At 39.6% G+C, this 16,259-nt stretch overlaps 1 protein-coding gene across 1 annotated transcript; it reads left to right on the forward strand.

Moving 5' to 3' along the window:
- The first annotated feature begins 246 nt into the window (after positions 1-246).
- LOC127648873 (5-hydroxytryptamine receptor 5A-like) lies at positions 247-6,992 on the forward strand. Its single transcript, XM_052133685.1, has 2 exons — positions 247-987; positions 4,359-6,992. Exons 1-2 carry the CDS (start codon positions 289-291, stop codon positions 4,692-4,694), a joined length of 1,035 nt encoding a protein of 344 aa, XP_051989645.1. The 5' UTR covers positions 247-288; the 3' UTR covers positions 4,695-6,992.
- Positions 6,993-16,259: the final 9,267 nt, after the last annotated feature.

Raw genomic sequence — 16,259 nt, forward strand, 5'->3', positions numbered from 1 at the left:
AACTGTGGTGAATGTTTATTCTACCTTGTTTTTCTGGATCATCTAGATATGGTCAAACATATGACACATATAGAAGAGTCTATTCAATCTGCAAGCTAAAGTGCAGTGCCCCATTATCACATCAATATTGTGTCACTGTGTTTTCTGTTAACAACACTGTATGTTACAACTGAATTGAATATCTGCAGACAAAGAAGTAAATGTCTGTTTTCTCACTTTTTACAGCGGTTCCAGTCCAGTGAAGTTCTTTTGTAAGTGGTGTAAGTGGACAACGGAGCACTCAATAACATGGCTAATGGCAATCAGAACAGCTCCTTCAATCAAAGCTCAGAATATGGAAACATATACAGGCCACAGACAGTGTTCAGTGTCTTGACCTTCACCCTGCTTGCCATGCTTGTTGTAGCTACTTTTATTTGGAACATGCTTGTCCTAGTCATAATTCTCAGAGTCAGAACATTCCACCGTGTTCCCCACAATTTGGTGGCCTCCATGGCCATATCTGATGTTATGGTGGCTGCTCTGGTGATGCCTCTCAGTCTGGTACATGAGTTGAATGGTCGGCTCTGGAAGCTGGGCCAAGCTCTCTGCCAAGTCTGGATATCTTTTGACGTCCTGTGCTGTACGGCCAGCATTTGGAATGTGACTGCAATAGCCCTTGATCGTTACTGGTCTATAACACGCCACCTGGAGTACACACTAAAGACTCGCAAGAAGATCTCCAATGTAATGATTGGCTTGACTTGGCTGCTTTCATCTGTTATTTCCCTCTCCCCACTGTTTGGCTGGGGTGAGACATATTCAGAAGAAGGCATGGAGTGCAAGGTGAGCCAGGAGCCATCTTACACCATCTTTTCCACATTCGGGGCCTTCTATTTGCCTCTCTGTGTTGTGCTTTTTGTCTACTGGAAGATATACAAAGCTGCTAAGTTCCGTATTGGATCAAAGAAGACCAACATCATCACTCCAGTTGCCGAGGCTGGAGAGGTACAAGTGATATGTTGTGATATGCTTTTTCTTTATGCAACATTTGAGGTAAATGGTCACTCTTTTTGTCTACACCAATATACTGGCATTTTGACTTTTTAAACTACACTTTAGATAAGGACTCGTTTTAAATGTACATAAAATGTCTTATTTCTTACAATTTCTACAAATATTTTGAAATGCAGAAAATATTAATTCTTTTTAAAGGAGACTACTCATATTCTCCCAGTCATTATATCCAAAATTTATAAGACAACAGCGCTATTCAACTCAATTTTAACTTTTAACTTGCTCTATTAACTTCAACAGCATGGTATAATTTTCTGAGTCTGTCCCAACACGTTTGTGAATAGTAATCCTGACACCCTCCTTATTAGTTCTACTTCAGTTCTACTCTATTATTTAAAGGGTTTTAAGCTTAGGCTTAGGATATTTTCAAGGCTATTCCAAAACATCCAAAATATTACTGCATTGGGTAGCTCAGCGAGTAAAGACGCTGACTACCACTCCTGGAGTCGCGAGTTCAAATCCAGGGCGTGCAGAGTGACTCCAGCCAGGTCTCCTAAACAACCAAATTTGCCCGGTTACTAGGGTGGATAGAATCCCATTAGGTTAACTTTCTCGTGGTTACTATAATGTGGTTCTCACTCTCGGTGGGGCTTGTGGTAAGTTGTGCGTGGATGCCACGGAGAATAGCGTGAAGCCTCCACATGCACTATGTCTACGCTGTAATGCGCTCAGCAAGCTATGTGATAAGATGCGTGTTATGACAGTCTCAGACATGGAGGCAACTGAGATTGGTCCTCCGCCACCCGGACTGAGGAGTCACTACGCCACCACAAGGACTTAGAGTGCATTGGGAATTGGGCATTCCAAATTGGGGAGAAAAATAATAATAAGAATAATACTGCATTAGATAAGCAACATTGCATTATGTTATCTTTAATGGATAGTTCATCCATTGTTACAGATTAATAATGGGCAAGAAGGTGGGAACCGACTGAACAGTCAAAATAAAGTTTAATGATATTTTTTAACTTAAAACCAACATAAACAAACATGCAACGTGGCTGCGTGTGTCTCTCTCTCTGCCCCACCGGCGTCTCTGGCTGCCCCTTTTCTCGCTCTCCTGCTAATCAGCTGATTCAGTTTTGGCCGTGTTCAATCACAGCCTGGCCACGCCCTCATCATCGCCACACTCCTCCCCTGCACGATTCAGGCCGGGGCTCCACTGGTCTCACTAACTCCACCCCCAACCCCCACCCCATCTCTGGGAGAAACGCTGCCCTTCCGGCCATTCTGTCAGCCGGTGGTCCATCCCACCTCCTGCGAACCTGGGGGAGAGATGAGGGGAGGTGTGGGGAGAGGAAAAGGGCAAGCGAAGACACAGAGAGAGAGTGGAGAGTGAGAAGAATTGCTCGCCGGCTCCCTGACGTGCTGTTGCCTGGTCCTCAACCGCTCCTCCGCCCTCTGGCAGACACTAACTTCCTCTGGCCCCTGCTGGACAGAACACTTCTCTCCTTCTCGGCAGATGACCGCAGTTCCTCTGGCTCTTGGCGGCCATCAGCAACCCCTCCATCACCAAGCAGACAGCCACAGCTGCTCCCAGCGCATTCCTCCTCCGTCCCAGGTTTCAGCACCACTGTAACAGTTCAAGGATGAGCAAGGAGGAGGAGGGAACTGGCTGAACAGTCAACATAAAGTTTAATGATATAAATGTACTTAAATCCAACATAAACAAACATGCAACGTGGCTGCATGCGTCTCTCTCTCTCTGCCCCACCGGTGTCTCCGGCTCTCTCTCTCTCTGCCCCACCGGTGTCTCCGGCTGCCCCTTTTCTCACTCTCCCGCTGATCAGCTGATTCAGCACCAGGTGTGTGCCATCACAGCCCTGCCACGCCCTTCTCCTCTTCACACCCATAAATGAAAATCCTATCATCATTTACTCACCCTCAAGTCGTTTCAAACCTGCATGCTAGCCTCCGTCAACATTCACTTGTATTGCATCTTTTGTCTATACTAAGAAATTGAATGGTGACTGGAGCTGTCTTTCAGCCAACATCTCCTTTTGCATTCCACAGAAAAATAGAAAGTCCTAATGGTTTAGAACAGTTCACCAAAAAATAATTATAATTTTATAATTTACTCTTTATAAATTACCCTTATTCAGTCTCAAACTAATATGACTTTCTTCTCCAGAACACAAATGAAAAAATGTTGATTGAGATATGAGATGTTTTGGTAACACTTTACAATAAGACTTCATTTGTTAACATTAGCTGGACCTATTAACTTTCATTGTGTGAACAAACATACCTCATATTTCCATAAAAATATATAATATAAGAAAGTCAATGAGAGAATTATAAATTTTGGGTGAAATATTCTTTTGAAACTAATTACTGTAGTTTATTTGACCTTAAAGGGATAGTTCACACAAAATAATGTCAATATATTTTTTAATTTCTGTCTTATTGTGACGAGGAAGAGGGTGTGACCTAATTGTCCTAATCAGCCGGGAGGGGGATATAGATGCACCGGGGGTGCCATTTTGAGAGAGAGAGAGAGAGACAGAGACAGACACACGCAGCCGCTGTGTGCGTGCATGCGTGTCTGTGTGTTTTATGTTACATTTCAGTTTCTTTATGTCATTCAATTATGTTGAATGTTCTGCCAGTTTCTGCCTCCTGCTCGTCCATCGTAAGAACCCTGTTACACTGGTGCGAAACCCAGGAAAGAGGAGGGATGCGCTTTCGTGGATTCCTTGCCACTGCCGTCCACCAGGAAGCGGAGGAGCCGCGGCTGTCTGCCAGAGGATGTAGGAGTCGCTGCCGGTCGCCAGGAGTGGGAGGGACTGCTGCCATCCACCAGGAAGCGGAGGAGCCATGATCGTCTGCCAGGGTAGGAGGACTTGCTGCTGTCCACCAGCGGAGGAGCGGTGGTCATCTGTGGAGGAGTGGCTGAGGAACAGGCGACGGCGTGTCCAGGGATCGGCAAGCAAATTTTTCTCTCTCTCTCTCTCTCCTCTATCTGTGTCTCTCCCCCTTGCTCTTTCCATATCATCCTCTCCCTCCCCTTATCTCTCCCAGCGCTCCAGAGAGGTGGGGAAGACCTGCCGGCAGAAGGACGGCCGGAAGGGCAACACCTCCAGCAATGGAGGGGAGTACGTCACAGCGGAGGTTTCCCCAGCCTGAATCGGGCGGTGGAGGAGTGTGATGGAGAGAATGTTTCAGTTTCTTTATGTCATTAAATTAAGTTGACTGTTCTGCCAGTTCCTGCCTCCTCCTCACCCATTGTAAAAGCCCTGTTGCACTTATCTAATAAGTAATTCTTGAGACACATCTCATGGCTTGCTCCTATGTCCCCTCAGGTAAAAGAGGCATGTAGGCAACAGCCTCAAATGGTGTTCACTGTGCGCCATGCCACCGTAACCTTCCAGACTGACAATGAGACGTGGAGAGAGCAGAAAGAGAAGAGAGCAGCTCTGATGGTGGGCATCCTCATTGGTGTGTTCGTCCTCTGCTGGATCCCATTCTTCCTCACCGAGCTCATCACCCCTCTGTGCTCCTGCCACATTCCGCCAATATGGAAGAGTGTCTTTCTCTGGCTGGGTTACTCCAACTCCTTCTTCAACCCGCTGATTTATACAGCTTTCAATAAGAACTACAATAATGCTTTCAGGAACCTCTTCTCCCAACAACAATAAAACCCTCTGTTTGAGAGATGGCATAGCAGACAGCTTGGCCTCACCACAAATGCCATTTTAAACACAAGTGTGGTTATCTGAGCACTTCATTAATCACAGGTTCACAAATGAAAGCATTTAAGCATTGAAGGAATAATGTCTGGGTATTTTATGTGGCAGACAATGTGAGACTTTGACCAAGGATCTTTCTTTGAAGAAGAAAATGGGCAAAATGTAATTTTGTCACATTTGCATTATATGATTATAGACCTACTGTCAACAGCTTCTGATCTTAAGGCAGTCATTTTATATCAGTTAATATTAATGTAATGTGAGACTGGATTCATTTGTATGTGGCTTCTTCAGTAGGATGAGTGGTGAAATGTCTTAAAACAACCAAAAACTAATCGCAATGTAACAGCTAAACTTCACCTTATATTCTGTAATGACCTAGATGAATGAGAATCTTCACAGACAGATACACTACATGGCCAAATGTTTGTGGACACCTCCTTCCAGTGGCAGACTGTGAAGGTATCAGCCCTGGATTTTACTTAGAAACTGGCCCAAAAGTTGTTGAGTGGGGTGGTGGGGTGTCGCAAGATGTTGAGCGGCAGCCCTTTTCAGCCTGTCACAGCCCCTTTGGTATAACGCGGCGGCCCATTTCAGATTATCACAGCCCTTTCGGCCGCATTTCGCAGCTGGTCCCAGTTCTCCCTATGGCAAGTCTGCCCCTGCCCCCTTATAATTAATGTGTTTCGCTATTTCAGCTTCAATCTTTACTAATAGGTACATAAAATCAAGCATTCAGGCATACAATCGCCATAGACAAAACATTGCAGTAGAATCAGGTGTATGTTTTCTGATCCAGCATGACAAAGAGTGTGAAAAAACTTGATAATATTGCAGAAAGCCCAGACCAATCACAGTGAATTCAGTGGCAGAAGGTTTGAAAGTTCTGCTACTGAAATCGGTTTGTGCTAATTGAAATTCGAAACCATTGCCCACAGTGGCCAAAGCTGGAAGTGTTTTTGAGATGAAATGTCCACAGGGTGGCACCAAAAGTTAACTGTATTTTCAGCTGTAAATGATACAATACAGTCAACAAGAATGAATAAATTTTATTAACCCTACTCCCTTACTCAAACCCCGATTCCAGACCTAACAGTCAATGGAGTAAAACTTTTTGAGCAAAAATGCAACTTCCGAACCCGAACACAATTACATCCACAGGGACCAAAACACGTCTCGGAGATTGCATGCTCAACACACTATTGGCTAGTTGATTTTACGAACGTTCCATGATTGTCAGACGTCACTGGTGGGCGATGGTATTTCCGGTCTAACGCTACGTTAGGTTCATCGACGACGCCGGTAACTGTCAGGTAAGACTAGGACCAGATAAACATGGCTTTCTACACCAGATCCCTTCAACATCTGCCAAGGATAACGATAAATGACGTACACCGAATAATTCAAGCGTCATCACCGGCTCCCAAGAGCAAGAGGGAAAAGGGTTTCAAGATATACGTCTCTTCATTCATTGACAATTATGTTATGCTATATCTTTAGCTAGCTGTAGCCCTAACGTTAGCGATGATGCTAGGTGACGTTAGGCTAGAAAGTAACCTTTACAAAATACTTATTAAATGATTAATTTTAGTTGTTGGTCACATGTGGTTTATTATATGTTCATTTTACTATCTGACATTGAATAAATGTATGGGCGTTTCTTCAACAAGGGGCACTTTTAGGCTTGTGAAGTTGAATAAAAAAACTTGTTCAAAAGTCACGTAACACCGTCTCATAAGTTTAAATTATTTGTCTAGTTTTAAGCTCTGTAAGAGGACAAACTTAGATTACAAGAGAAGTTATGAGACTGTGTTAGTCTCATAACTAAGAAGTTATGAGTTATTCTGTTTTTAGATAACGGCAGTGAAATGTCATTTCCACCACATCTCAATGCTGTTATTTAAAAACAGAATAACTTATGTCAGTCAAGAATTGTCTAGGATCATTTTTGTAACTAGTTTTATCAGTTTTTCCACAATGTACAATAATTATACATTTGTCAATGAGATAAATTAACTGCCCTAAGGACCAAACGGTGAACAGTACACCTGTCACACTCTGAAATGTAATACTGGTTTGGGCAAGAGCTTATTAGAAAATAAATGACTTGCATTTTTATATTAAGTAGAGCATGATCTCGTAAATTGTTGATACATTTTTAATGTGTGATGAGAACTTTTTAAATATTTTTTAAAAATATGGGTGGTGATGGAAATTACAATGAATTAACGTGAATGTAGAGAAACAGTGGAGATGTTTATTAGAAAAACAATTAAACTCATCACACTCAGTAAACTCAATTCACAAAGCCATTAAACATAACCACAACTGTTTTTAGTGTAGTGCTGAGTTTGATGTATACAACTGATTTGTCTCAAAGATGAACGGTTACAGTGCGTGTAAATAACTGACACAACTTATGGCAAGGCAAAAATATAAGCAATAAATGATGCAACAAAATTGAATTTTCATTCATCTAAATGAAATCAATTAATATAAAAGTATAATTTAGAAATAAAAATAATATTATAATCTAAATATAAAAAGTATTGTAATGTATTATAATATAAAAAGTATTACACAAATCTACTCTTGCAATCCATATCAATTGTACTTTGGTCATATTTTTTAAAAATGACATTTATGGTTACAAAGTACATAAAAGTGCCCATAGTCTAAGAATCACCCATATACTAATGACTTGTGTTGTTCATTTACATGTATTGACAGTATTTGGTTATCCCCAGTATCAAGTAAAGACAGACAGGGAGAGTCAGCATCCGTGCTACCTGTCATAGATCTTTGAGGAAACATGAGAAACCTCAAACCATCAGAGTAGGATGAAAGACAGTTCAGTTGTTCGTCTGATCCAACCAGTTCTGTTCTGGGGCTTCAATTTGGCAATGATGGGTTAAACTGGCAAACAAATGTATAATTACCTAAACAAGTTGAACATCTTAGACAACTATCTAGCTAGCCAAACGTTTGAAGTAGGTAACACTATGATGACACTTGCCTGCCCTATTAGTGTTCTAGTAGACCTACCATTCCTATATGAAACCCCAGAAGCTGGTTGTTGAGACAGTTGCTTTGCTGTTTATATTGTGTTGTGTTTAACTAACTTACTTTCTTACTAACCCTAAAGTAACCTCATTCTCTAACTCATAGTAGCTAACTTGAAAAATAATGCAAAATGCACTTTTGACTTTGAGATATCTGATCAGTTTGTGATCTCTGCTGATAACACACTTTTTTGTTTTTTAAAAGATTGTCCTAGAAGACTCCACTCCTGTTCAGCTCTATGAGGTTGAGTGCTCCTGTGTGGCTGGCAGAGCCTTAATCATAATGTTGCATTACTGTATCAGACTGTACAAAACATGTGTTTGTGTGAAAATCAATGTAAATAGTTCTCTTTAAGAAATGCACATGTATGTACATAAACAACAAACCTATACGAGGTACCTTTTGTTATTATGAATTCAGTGTTAGTAGTTATTAGATTACATTAAATTTTATTGTCATTTAGCAGAGTACAGGTACAAAGCCAATGAAATGCAGTTGACATCCAACCAGAAGTGCAAAGAAGCATTAAAGTACTGTTGAGTACTGTATTATGTGCAGTTATGTGGACTAGTTATCTACAAACTCATAACTCATACAAAATGTCAAACGTTGCATCACAATGTTACAATTATAGGAGCCATGTTATTGTTGAGTGTAGTATGACAGCTTGTGTCTTTGTATAATAAATGTCTGAATTAACTCATGTATTTGTGTTCCTCCTGGCAGTGTAAAAGACAATAAATGACATGTAAACATTGTCAATATTTCAGACAATTTTCTGAAAGGTATATCACAAGATACAAAAAACAAACAGCATAGTAAATTACAAAATATATAAGCAGTATATGGAAGCTCATAGAGAAAAATACAGTCCTTGGCGCTGGTAAACAAAAATTGTTCCACTCAAAAGACATGGCACAGCTCCTTGAACAAGTTTTCGGCGTCCTGTGGTTATGATGAAATCTTCTAGCTTAAAATGTCGACTGCATACCCGGGTGTTATCGGTAGGAGTGAAGTTCTCGCGTCTTATCTTGACTAGCCACTGAGCTCGTACCTCAGGCTGATGCGGAAAACGATGAAAACTTCAGAATTATACCTCGATGAAACGGCACATCGAGGAACACTACAATGTAATTTAGAGTTGCTAATTTGATACTGATATGTAAGACGTTTCTTATTTACTGTTAACATTTTACATACGGTACTCACTGATAGCTTGCCACTCACTCTTTCACAACATCTACATCGGAAATACCGGTAGTAACCTAAACCGGAAGTCCCCCCGCCCACCACCAGATTTCGAACGTTCGTCGCGTCACATGTGCACATAGCGAATAATCAGCGCCACAGTAAAAGGTGAAGACATTTTAATTGATGCAAAAATATCTCATGGGGGATGCCACTTGCAATTTTGGGGTCGATTGTAAGGTACATTCTGTAGCAGCATGTCAATTTCCTTTGTGATTATGTTGTCCATGACCTCACTGATGTTTTTGGGTCTGAATGGGACCAAAACCCTATAAATAGTAGGGCTGTCGAGTTAACACCTTAATAATGCGCGATTAATTATACAAAAAATAACGCGTTAAAATAATTAACTCATTTAATCGCGTGCTTGTAGTACCACCTGTATACTCCAGAGGGCAGTAAGTGAAATTTCAGCGAAGAATACAACACCGATATGCGTTACTAAGGGTTCAAATGCAAACTAAGGGAACTCAATATGTGTTTAAAGATTGAGTATTAAATATATTTAACTTGACACAGTGACCTAAACATTTTATTTTTATGACGCAACACACCCGAGATGCGACACAAGCATGTCTGACGCAGGTCGTATGGTAGGGTGACCACCAGTCCCAAAATTTGAAGCTTTGTCCCGCGTTTCAATTTTGTCTGTATAATTTTTTATCTTTATAATTATTTCGGCATCATTTTATTTAATCGTCCTTTAATTACAAAATCACTATAAAAAAAAATTTAATAAGAAAACACTAAACGTGCATTGCAGCATTGCCTTTTTTTCTTGCCAGAGCGGGAAAACACTGGAAAACAAACTGCAACAGAAAAATGGGTCTATCCGGAGCTCCCGAGATGAAAAAGTGTCTTTATTCGTATAATAAAGAATTGGAGAAAATATATACATGGTTAAAACCAGTTACAGGTGACCCTAAAAAAGGAGAGTGCAGGGTATGCCACCGAAGTTTCACAGACAGCTCTGCTGAAGCATTTCAGTGCCCCAAATATGGCAGTTCTGATATCTTTGGCTTTGAGCATTCCTGTCACCAACGTGTTCGTGGAGAGGGTGTTTTCTCTGATGACCGCTGCGTGGACAGAGACAAGGAACTGAGCATCTGTGGACCTCATCAAAAGTGAACTCCTGGTGAAAGTGAACACCTACACCTGCCAGGAGTTCTACAGTCATAATGAATGAGAAGGCCCTACTCGAAGCTGCCAGATCAGACAACATTTTTTTATTCAAGATGCACTAAATCCGGTAAGAACGCATTTAATCTTTCTAGTCTTTAATAATGGAATTGATGTGCTTGTTTGGAAATGTGCTTTTTAACGATTAGATTATTATTTTCACTTCATTATATTTACATTGAGTAGGTCTGAGCTGTTAAAATTAGTTTGTATCGTAGATCTTATGCCAAACTGAGTGACGTTCACAGCGCAGGTGTACATTGGCGGGTCCTTAAACAAGCCCTCATAATAAATCTCCAACTGATTTACAAATTCACTTGTGAAATGGATTGCTGTGAACTGTGCCAATGATTGACTTATGATCAATAATATGGTAGTAAACAATACATTGTATTCTAAAGCCACTTTTATATTGTTTTATCAATGAGTAACTCTTCTGCTACAGGAATGTGTGTGTGTGTGTATATATATATATATATATATATATATATATATATATATATATATATATATATATATATATATATAATTTTTTTATTTAAAGATAACTATGTATAATTATTTCATCATTGTTATATGAGGTTATATGAGGCTTTCTCAGCAAATATTTGTATATGCGATTAATCACGATTAATTAATCGGGACACCATGTAATTAATTCGATTAAAATTTTTAATCGATTGACAGCCGTAATAAATAGTTTTCATTTATCAATTAACATCATACAAAGTCCGGTACACCTGGACACAGTTTTTCTTGTTGTTAGATAGGATGTCTCAATTGCTTCTGTCTCTTCATGTAATCCCAGACTGACTCTATGTTTAGTGGGGGGCTTTGTGGAGGCCATGTCATCTTTTGCAGGGCTCCCTGTTCTTCTATTCTGTTCTATTTGCAAAATAATTGTTTGTGAATCTAAAATGTATATTTCCTATTGACACACTAAAGCTGAAGATATAAATAACCATTTTAATACAAATGTCTTGTATCATCTTATGTGCCTAAGACTGTCGCACAGTACTGTCTGTCAAAATCCCCTGTACTTCTGTGAACTCTTGTTTGTTGTGTTTACTACTACTGTTTATTTTTCTTCTTAACCTCATTTTAAGGGAAAATTATATGCAATATACTCTCCTTTAGAAGGGAAAAAACCCATAAATAACAAAAAAAAATGCTTTGTAGTAGTTGCTGTATTTTATATGAAAAGCCTTTTGGCAACATATAGATGATGATATAGGCTTTCTCTTACCTCTCTTTTGGAACGTTTACATTTTAAGGTGCATTTATATATGCAAATGTAGGTTGTGTAAAATCATTTGGCTCACTTTTAACCTTTTAACTATTATTCATGCTTTATCATGATTGTTCCTATTGCAACGTAGACAGATTCATACTTAAATGAATACCATAGAACAGATGGTTTGTGTTGCTGTGACTGTTTATAATCTGAAAGCTGTACAAAAAGTGATATATTGCTACAAAACGTAATAAAAAGTTTGATCTAAGGGCTATTTCGTTTGATGGATTTGGGAACAAGTGCTGAAGGTAACGATTTTTTTGTTTATTTCTGTAACAAGAGTCTGTGTATGTGGGAATGATGACTCTTTGTAAAATTGTGAAAATTGTATTCTTAATTTGGTAGATGTGCTGATAAATTTGACCATGCCAAAACTTTTCCAGCTGTAAAGTTCTGTAAGCTCTGTAATTTAGACTTTGACTAAAGTTATCCCTGCCTCTGGTCATTTAAAATTATTGATCAATAGCAATCATATCCCCATTTATGTCAGTGCAAATTAAATTGAGCAACTTGACATTGTAAAAGTCATGGATCTTCATTCAATCTCATGACGCTCCAACTGGAATATCAAGTACATGTCAATAAAAGAGGAAATACAATAGCAATATCAATAGAAGAAGTGATCTTGACCTAAATACTGAAAAGCAGATTAAGACATGTAGATATATCAACTGATAATTAAGCATTAAAGAAAAGATGTTCAAATGATTCAGCCATTGAAAGGAAACAGTTCTAGTTCCCTGCACTCCTTCACCTTGAATGGCTTAGTCATACTAAGATGTCTGTTTGAATGAAATGTTATGTCAACTTATTTTATATAGCTGTTCATCCTATCATTCTTAAACATTCAGGCATTCGAGTATGCTTTTTGAAAGTCCTGGATACACAGACAAGCGATTGAGAGACCAAAGGCTCAGTTGGCTGCAAACTCAGCTTTGTAGATTGTTTTTGCATTTACAACACAGTGAAAATAGGAGACATTTTCAGGGCTAATTGAAACTTAAAGTGTCAGCTAAGTAATTTGCTGGTCGAGTGGAGACATGAATAATGACATGAATGAATGACACCTTCCCCTTTAGCAGAGCTGGAAAGGACAGACAGAGATAGCAAAACTGTCTGGATCTGACATACTGAGGAAATATAAAATCCTTCTTTCCTATTACAAATACTCTCACACAGTAGATCATTTAATAAATTATGGTAATAAACAAACTCTATAGATCATAGGTGAGAGAAATGGTTTTAGTAGTTTTCAGTGCCTGGCTCAAATATTCAAATGCTCAAATTATTTTACAGACAGGAAAGACACAAGCATATCAGAATTAAATGAGCCGTGTGTAATGCTGATCTTTTTCAGAAGAAGTGGCCTTAATGGCAGATTCATGCCTGACATTCTGCACCTTTACCAAGGACAGATTCAGCACACTGATTCATCTACTTCTTTGTATTTTGAAGGAGTGACAGTTTGCACAGTTTTAGTATCCTTTTCAGGGCTGCGATGTGATTTCAGATGCGTGAGCTATGACTATGGAATTCAGGAATGATATTTTTATCATGTTCATATTCTTCAAGCTTTTTAAATAAAGAGAAATACAAAGAGATGGATAAAAATGTCATGGTAACCAAGGAAACGCTATCTGCTCCAACAAATATAAAGTTCAGAGAATTTCATTGAATGATGAGAAAACAGCAAGGGATCAGATCCATTTTGTACAAATGTCACATCTGACATTCATTCAATGCAGATTATCGGTTACTGCTTTGTAGGTTGTGCAGAGAACTAACGGTTTTAAAGGCATCTATAACATTTATTAAGTGAAAGCCAATCAATTCTAGTCTTGCATAGGTACTTTGTGTTGGTTTTCTAACATCATAAATTGACTGTTGACTGAAGTATATCAAAACATTAAAGCAGAACACAATTGTGTGGTGTATTGTCACAGAAAGTCAAACAGTAATACAGACATCTTTATTTTATAGAAGTCATACATGCACATTTAAGATTCAATATTTTTTATTAAAGTGCATAGTAAGGAAAGGATGCACAATGAAAGAAAATTCTATATTTACACTGAGCAGGCTACACACTCTCACGGCAAAATTGTAAGGATTCGCATGACTTTTCTAAATTTGACTAATTCGTTTGACATCGTACGACTTTCACTACAGCCAATGATGTTGCTGGACATCGTTTCCATCTAATATGCGACAATTACTTGCTTCTGTCACACACAACAGCTTCCTATCATGTTTACACACTCTATTAATAAGCATGTCCTTAACGCTTCGTGCACAGAACTTGCGCTTCCGCATTAGACAGCAGGGCATTTGCAGGTGGTGAAATTGTACAAATTTATATGAACAAACTTGTTCAAAATAACATGAAATAGCCAAATCGTAAAATATTTACGAATTTTCATGAGACTGGGTTGCTACAAAGTAGGAGTGGAAACAAAATGTCTGCATTGCTCGAAGTGGAAAGAAAACTGCCGGTGGAAATTGTGGTCAATCGTTATCAGATTTTGACTAATAGGCCCAATAGACCTTCTTCACAGCAACGCCATCTTTGATTTTTGACAGAAATGACAATGAGGCTGTGAGGGATAGACTTACAGACTCTTCAATGGGCTGTACTGCAGTTTAAAGTGTTTTTAGATCATTCTGCAGAAACTCCAGACAACACAAGTTGTGGAAAATCAGATGTGATCTAGGAGCTTTTCAAAGTTTTATACCATGCATGCCATTGAAGGGATGTAAATCTATCCCTCACAGCCTCATTGTCATTGCCATTAAAAATCAAAGATGGCACTACCGTAAATAAGGTCTACAGCTGTATCAGCGGTATGTGCTTGTTTTGAATTTTGAAAAGCTGTCCATAGTGAATTACAATCAGTTTTGTCTGTGCTGGTATATTGAAATGTCAAGATATGATGTAATTGATCCACATACTGAATGCAAACTGAGACATATTTTCAGATTTGCATTTTTTTTTTCAACATTTTTATAAAGTGGAAATTATCAGGAAGTCAAAAATAAAGTGCAAAATAAGTTGAGCATTCATCCACAATTTCTGAAATGATATACAGTATCTCACAAAAGTGAGTACTCCCCTCACATTTTTGTAAATATTTGATTATATTTTTTCATGTGACAACACTGAAGAAATGACACTTTGCTACAATGTAAAGGAGTGAGTGTACAGCTTGTATAACATTGTAAATTTGCTGTCCCCTAAAAATAACTCAGCACACAGCCATTAATGTCTAAACCGCTGGCAACAAAAGTGAGTACACCCCTAAGTGAAAATGTCCAAATTGGGCCCAATTAGCCATTTTCCCTCCCTGGTGTCATGTGACTCTTTAGTGTTACAAGGTCTCAGATGTGAATGGGGAGCAGGTGTGTTAAATTTGGTGTCATCGCTCTCACACTCCCTCAAACTGGTCACTGGAAGTTCAACATGGCACCTCTTGGCAAAGAACTCTCTGAGGATCATAAAAAAATAATTGTTGCTCTACATAAAGATGGCCTAGGCTATAAGAAGATTGCCAAGACCCTGACACTGAGCTGCAGCATGGTGGCCAAGACCATACAGCGGTTTAAAAGGACAAGTTCCACTTGGAACAGGCCTCGCCATGGTCGACCAAAGTTGAATGCACGTGCTCCGTGTCATATCTAGAGGTTGTCTTTGGGAAATAGACAGATGAGTGCTGCCAGCATTGCTGCAGAGGTTGAAGGGGTGGGGGGTCAGCCTGTCAGTGCTCAGACCATACGCCGCTCACTGCATCAAATTGGTCTGCATGGCTGTCGTCCCAGAAGGAAGCCTCTTCTAAAGATGATGCACAAGAAAGCCCGCAAACAGTTTGCTGAAGACAAGCAGACTAAGGACATGGATTACTGGAACCATGTCCTGTGGTCTGATGAGCCCAAGATAAACTTATTTGGTTCAGATGGTGTCAAGCGTGTGTGGAGGAAACCAGGTGAGGAGTACAAAGACAAGTGTGTCTTGCCTACAGTCAAGCATGGTGGTGGGAGTGTCATGGTCTGGGGCTGCATGAGTGCTGCCAGCACTGGGGAGCTACAGTTCATTGAGGGAACCATGAATGCCAACATGTACTGTGTCATACTGAAGCAGAGCATGATCCCCTCCCTTCGGAGACTGGGCTGCAGGGCAGTATTCCAGCATGATAACGATCCCAAACACGTCTCCAAGACGACCACTGCCTTGCTAAAGAAGCTGAGGGTGAAGGTGATGGACTTGCCAAGCACGTCTCCAGTCCTAAACCCTATTGAGCATCTGTGGGGCATCCTCAAATGGAAGGTCTCTAACATCCACCAGCTCCGTTATGTCATCATGGAGGAGTGGAAGAGGACTCCAGTGGCAACCTGTGAAGCTCTGGTTAACTCCATGCCCAAGAGTGTTAAAGCAGTGCTGGAAAATAATGGTGGCCACACAAAATATTGACACTTTTGTTCTGTTGTTTAATAGGTACAATGATAACCTTCATCATGGAGACGACTTAACTTAACATAACGAATATAACTTTTATACCATTCTTTATTCCAAGTCCCGAACCGCAATACCCTCCATATATTTCAACACATATAACCTATATAATGGGATACTACCGTATAGGACCTAATACTACAACTTTGGGCCCAATTTGGACATTTTTACTTAGGGGTGTACTCACATTTGTTGCCAGAGGTTTAGACATGAAAGGCTGTGTGTT

This window comes from Xyrauchen texanus, chromosome 9 (assembly GCF_025860055.1).
Source record: "Xyrauchen texanus isolate HMW12.3.18 chromosome 9, RBS_HiC_50CHRs, whole genome shotgun sequence".
In the NCBI taxonomy this organism is placed as follows: Eukaryota; Metazoa; Chordata; class Actinopteri; order Cypriniformes; family Catostomidae; genus Xyrauchen; species Xyrauchen texanus.

Coding starts and splice junctions, on each gene's coding strand:
- LOC127648873 (XM_052133685.1), top strand. CDS start 289: ATGGCTAATGGCAATCAGAACAGCTCCTTCAATCAAAGCTCAGAATAT. Junction 988..4,358: donor CAGTTGCCGAGGCTGGAGAG/GTACAAGTGATA, acceptor ATGTCCCCTCAG/GTAAAAGAGGCATGTAGGCA.